The 6,144-nt window shown below is 40.9% G+C and overlaps 1 protein-coding gene across 1 annotated transcript; it reads left to right on the top strand.

Moving 5' to 3' along the window:
• On the top strand, positions 1-1,105 carry LOC101389688 (olfactory receptor 1J4-like). Its single transcript, XM_087419149.1, has one exon. It carries the CDS (start codon positions 164-166, stop codon positions 1,103-1,105), a length of 942 nt encoding a protein of 313 aa, XP_087275275.1. The 5' UTR covers positions 1-163.
• The last annotated feature ends 5,039 nt before the right edge of the window (positions 1,106-6,144 follow it).

Raw genomic sequence — 6,144 nt, 5'->3', positions numbered from 1 at the left:
CCATCCACTCTAAGGGACCTTTGTAGGAACACAGCAATGCAGACAGACATTGGCATATTAACCAGTAGAAAGGATCTCATTTTTATCTGCCTGCTATAAATCAAAATTTGTTGCTTTCTGCTTCTTTAGCTGTCCAGTCATCTCCAGCAGAGAGAAGAAGAGCATGAGGAGGGAGAACCAGAGCTGCATATCTGAATTCTTCCTCCTGGGGCTCCCCATCCTGCCAGAGCAGCAGGGCATCTTCTTTGTCCTGTTCCTGGGCATGTACCTGACTACGGTGCTGGGGAACCTGCTCATCATCTTACTCATCAGTCTGGACTCTCGCCTCCACACACCCATGTACTTCTTCCTCAGCCACTTGGCTGTCACTGACATCTCCTTTTCATCTGTCACCGTCCCAAAGATGTTAATGAGCTTCCAAACTCAGGATAGATCCATCCCCTATGCAGAGTGCATAGCACAGATGTATTTTTTCATATTTTTTACTGATATGGACAATTTCCTTCTCACCTCAATGGCATATGATCGGTACATGGCCATATGTCACCCCCTTCACTACCCCACTATTATGAAAGAGGAGCTGTGTATGTTACTAGTAGCTGTATCCTGGATCCTCTCCTGTGTAAATGCCCTGTCTCACACCCTCCTCCTGGCCCAAATGTCCTTTTGTGCTGACAACACCATCCCCCATTTCTTCTGTGACCTTGGAGCCCTGCTCAAGCTCTCCTGCTCAGACACCTCCCTCAATGAGCTGGTCATTTTCACAGCAGGAGTGGCAGTCATTACTCTCCCACTAATATGTATCTTGACCTCTTATGGCCGCATTGGGGTCACCATCCTAAAGGTTCCATCTACCAAAGGGATCTGCAAAGCCTTGTCCACATGTGGCTCCCACCACTCTGTGGTATCTTTGTATTATGGGACAATTATTGGGCTGTATTTTTTCCCCTCATCCAGAATCTCCAATGACAAGGATGTAATTGCCTCTGTGATGTACACAGTGGTCACTCCATTGCTGAACCCTTTCATTTATAGCCTGAGGAACAGGGACATGAAGGGGGCCCTGGAGAAACTCTTCACTAGGGCAACAGTCTTGTCTCAATGACATTTTCACATCTTTATAAGAGAAAAATGTATTTACATATCTCCAGATGCTAGACCCCTAATCTTGAGCCCAGAATGGAATACATGCTTAGTAAATTTTTGACAACTTGAATTGGATTCTGTTACAATTATTCTCTTTTCCTAGCGATTCTTTAGTATAGATTGTGAATTATGAGTTGATATCATTGATTGTTGCTCTTGTCTATTAGATTGGGAAATTACATAGCTAATAGAACTTATGTCTTTCCTCTGATTTATTGGTTCTTTGATGAACAGCTTAATTGAGGTCTAAATGACAGATAAACATTGTATATATTTAAAGTGGACAACTTGATGTTTTGATATGTATGCATTGTGAAATGATCACCACAATCAAGCTGATTAATATACCCATCACATAGTTACCATTTTATTTTATTTCTGTGTGTGTTGGGAGAAGATTTAATTTAAGATCCACCCTCATAGCAAATATCAAGTGTACTATACAGTGTTGTTAACTATAGTCATCTTGCTGTACATTAAATTTCAAAAACTTACTCATCTTGCATAACTAAAACTTTGTAAATTATATTAGGTGAAATAAGTCAGACTCAGAAAGACAAATACTGCATGATCTCACTTAGCTGTGGAACCTAAAATGGTCAAATTCTTAGAAGCAGAGAATAGAATGGTGGTTGCCAGGAGCTGGTGGAGAGGGAAATGGGGTGATGTTGGGAATTTATTAGTTCGTATGAATTGTTGAAATATATTGGCTAACAGGGCTCCCTTGGCATAGAAATGTTGCAGAATTGAAAATCTGTAAAGCATCTCTTTTCCTTTCCTCATCTCCCATTCAGTTATTTTCTCATGTCTTTTGTTGTTAGTGATGATGATGGATCAGGAGAAGAAACTGTAGAGTACCCTTTATAACTCCAGGAAACTATCCAGTGTTATAAGGTCAGCTGCTCCACTTAAGGACTCAAGGCTTCTTCTTGATTTTAGGAACACTGATCTCTCTTATAGACTACAGTGAGCTTCATTCAGCAGTTCACTCACAGACCAGTGTCTATGAAGCATTCTGACTACATGTGCGAGTTTCAATCAAAGCACTGGCTCAAACTAGATAGGAAAGGAGAAAGACAAAGAAAGCATCCATAGTCCAGAGTCTTTTGTTGTCACCACTGAATTTGGTGCCTTTCTCATTCAACCTCTCCATCATCTGTCTCTCTAAAATCATGTCTACTCATCTTAGTAACCCAAGGTTTTTATTGTGAGCCTAATTAATCTATCTTCTTTGGCATCCAGTGAAGGGCCACATAGGTCTCTTTCCTCAGGCTGTAGTTAGTTAAGGATAAACAGGGTCACAAAAGCTTCTGAGACTCAGCACCATGTAGATGCAAGAGAAAAATATTTGGGAAAGACAGATTTTAATTGCAAGCTGCTACCTACCAGAATGTGTGGACCTAGGCAATATACTTAACTCCTCTGAGCCTGATTTTCTTCTTCTGTGTAAATGGAAAAATTACAAAAAATCTAATGTATATTTTGATTTGAAATAAATGAAATACTAAATTTGGCCTAGCATTACAACTAACCAAGAATAATGAATATTAGTTTTTTCTACCTATGCATCAGAGATGAATTTTGGAGCAAAACCTACACAGATACTCTGAATTATAGTGACGATGGGAGAATGGCATTTAGGCTATATTCCCAATTCAAAGGCAATCAGGGGGTCCTAGGATACAGCAACATACCTTCTCTGGCTTGAGCTAGAACCAAATGACTAAGGAGCAATGGATGAGTGAGTTGGCAGGTGGGTAAATGAGGAAAGAAAGAGCAGAATATCTTACTCTCTACTTGTTTAATATTCACTCAAAGAGTGACCCTTGACCTGCAGCTGATGAAACTGTCATTTATCACCCCAGCTTTTTTGATGTAAGGACAAAGAACGCCCCCTACCCCAACCCCCCCACTCCCTGATTAAGCTGCAGGCATGGATTCATTTTGTCTGCAGGCTAAGTCTCAACCAGTTCTGGAGCCAAAACCTGAACAGGGATGGAGCCTTTCTTGCTGGTCCAAATAAAATACACCATGCTTGGCCTGGACAAACCCATGAGCTGCTATCCACTTTGACCCCTGCTGTGGTGATGTCATCTGTAGGATTGAGTATTTGGCTCAGTTTCCATTTTTGTACTACTGTTCTGTTGTTTGGACCCTTGAACATCTGCCTAACCCTGTCAGGCCCATCCTCCCAACAGGTCAATGATGTCATTATATTTATAGCCACGGGCTGGTGACACTTTTCTGAATGGATTTTTCTCAAGAAATGTCAACCCCCCTTGCCTGTTGAGAATTGATTTATTACCACCTCTCCTGTTAGACTGGCTTTCCTTGGTTGTGGACAGCCCAAAGCAAACTCACATGTGCTATATTGACTTGGAGATGTAACTGAAACTTCCGAAAAGTGCTTTGAAAATATGAACTTTATTTGGGACATTTCCCCTCAGCCATGCCAGGGTTATCTCATGACCTTCCCCAGTAACACTTCTCATTGAGTTTTGAACAAAGTTTGCTACGCATTTTTAAAATTGTGAATGTGTGATGTGATCGCAAGTTTATAAATACTTCCAGTAGTCAGTCAATTTGACACTTCGATTGAACATTTTATATCCAATAAGCACATACGATGTTCAACATCACTAATCATTAGAAAAATGCAAATCAAAACCACAATGAGATACTAATTCATACCCATTAGCATGATTTGTATCAAAGTAGAAAAAACAGAAAACAACAGATGGCAAGGATGTAGGAAAATTGGAACCCTTGTACATTGCTGGTGGGAATACAAAATGGTGCAACCACTGTGGAAAATATTATTGTGGTTCCCCCAAAATATTAAAAATACAATTACCATATTATCCAGCAATTCCATTTCTGGGTATATACACAAAAGAATTGAATGCATGGAGTCAAGCAGATATTTGTGTGCTCATGTTTAGAGTCGCATTACTCACAACAGCCAAAGGGTAGAAGCAACCTAAGTGCCCAACAACAGATGACTGGATAAAGCAAATGTGGTATATACATACAAGGGAATATTATTCAGCCTTAAAAAGGAACAAAATTCTGATGCATGACAAAACACACGTGAATCTTGAATATATTATGCTATGTGAAATAATCCAGACACAAAAGGACAAATGTTGTATAGTGCCACTTGCATGAGGTCCCCAGAGTAGTCAAGTGCATAGAGAGAAAGTAGAATGGTGGTTACCAGGAGCTGTAGGAGTGGGGAATTGGTAGTTACTGTTTTATTGATACCAAGTTTCAGTATGGAATGATGAAAAAGTTCTGGAGATGTATATTGGTGATGGTTGTACAATAATGTGAGTACTTAAAACTATTGAACTATACACTTAAAAATGACTCAAATGGTAAATTTTACATTATATATATTTTGCCACAATAGAATAGTAAAGGGATGGAGAAAGATATACCATGCAAATACTAATCAAAAGAAAGCTGGAGTAGGGATATTAATGTCAAATGAAGTTGACTTCAGAATTGAACAATCATCAGCAATAAAGAAGGCATTATATAATGATAAAAGGGTCAATTTACCAAGAAGACATAACACTCATTAATGTGTAGGCATCTAACAACAGAGTGTTAAAAACTGAGAATAACAGGGAGAAATAGACAAATCCACTACTGTAGTTGGAGATTTCAACATTTGGAGATTAAACATCACACATATAAATACCACATGGGTCAAGAAAGAAGTCACAAGACAAATTTTAAAATATTTTAAACTAAATGAAAATGAACACACAACATAACAAAGGTTGCAAGATGCAGCAAAAACAGTGCTTGGAAGGAAACTGATAGCATTGAATGCATATATTAGAAAAATAAGAAACTTCTAAAACTGATTATCCACCCGAGGCAACTAGAGAAAGAAGACAATATAAACTGACAGCAGCAGACGAAAAGAAATGATAAAATTTGGAGCAGAAATCAGTGAAATTGAAAATAGGAAATCAATAGAGAAAAGCAATGAAACCAAAAGTTGGTTCTTCGACAAGATCAATAAAATTGATGAACCTCTAGCCAGGCTAACTAAGAAAGAGAGGCCTTTACAAAGCAGAGTAGGTGGCTCAAAGAAGCTGCAGGAAAGTCAGAGCGTCTGGCTGGGGGCTTTGGAGCTGGGAACAGACCCAAACCATACTGGTTCCATAAGCCATGAGCTGCAGGTTGAGGTGTCACTAAGGCCTGTGGGCAGAGGGACAGACTGTTCCCTCATCTGTCAGATATTCGTGGAGTACCTACTGTGTGCCAGTGCAGTGTGGTGAACAGAGGAGACACTACCCTCTCTGTTCTCATGGAGTCTATGATCCAGTGGGAAGGAGGCCAGGGGAGACCTACAGAAAAGTATGTCAGCCTTACTGAAGCCTTATTGAAGAAGGAGAGGGTGCTCAGACTGTTTACCCATTGAGACAGAGCCAGAGGGTGAGAGGACAGGGGGTCAGTGCATGCAAGGAGGGGGATGGGGCTGGGCCAGACTAGGAGAAGCCTCCAGAGACTTGTGTTGGGCCAGGACCAAAGAGTAGCCTCAGACAACTGATCTGGTAGACTGTAGTCTGAGAAGATGTCCTGGGGTAAGGTCTGGGCTGACTGTGGTATTTTCTGTCTTTGAAAAGGCAAATGGAAGGCCATTAATGTTGGTGAACCTTTTCCTCTTCCACTTCCAGTGGCAGGTTCAGGGTCTGCTTGATCATCAGCTCCAGAGCTAGAACCAGCAATAGTGCCAGTTCCAGCAACAGCACCAGAACCAAAATCAGTTGCAGAGCTAGAGCCAGCTCCAGACCTAGAATCAGATCCAGAACCACTAGCTCTGCTGCTAGCTTGAGTTGGAGCTAGCATCAATTTCAGGCTAGACCAGCTTCAGAGCTAGAGCTAGCTCCAGCACCACCTCTAGCAGCAGCTATAGAGCTAGAGCCAGCTCCAGTGCCAATTCTAGCTCCAGTGCCAGAGCTGTAGGCACCCCTAGAACTG

The sequence above is a fragment of the Ceratotherium simum genome, chromosome 29 (genome assembly GCF_057802395.1).
Source record: "Ceratotherium simum simum isolate JZ-2026a chromosome 29, ASM5780239v1, whole genome shotgun sequence".
In the NCBI taxonomy this organism is placed as follows: domain Eukaryota; kingdom Metazoa; phylum Chordata; class Mammalia; order Perissodactyla; family Rhinocerotidae; genus Ceratotherium; species Ceratotherium simum.
The sequence above is the reverse complement of the archived record's forward strand: the minus strand, read 5'-3'. Positions and strand labels throughout refer to the sequence as shown.

Bases quoted from the DNA above. Each gene is read 5' to 3' on its own strand.
- LOC101389688 (XM_087419149.1), top strand. From the start codon at position 164: ATGAGGAGGGAGAACCAGAGCTGCATATCTGAATTCTTCCTCCTGGGG.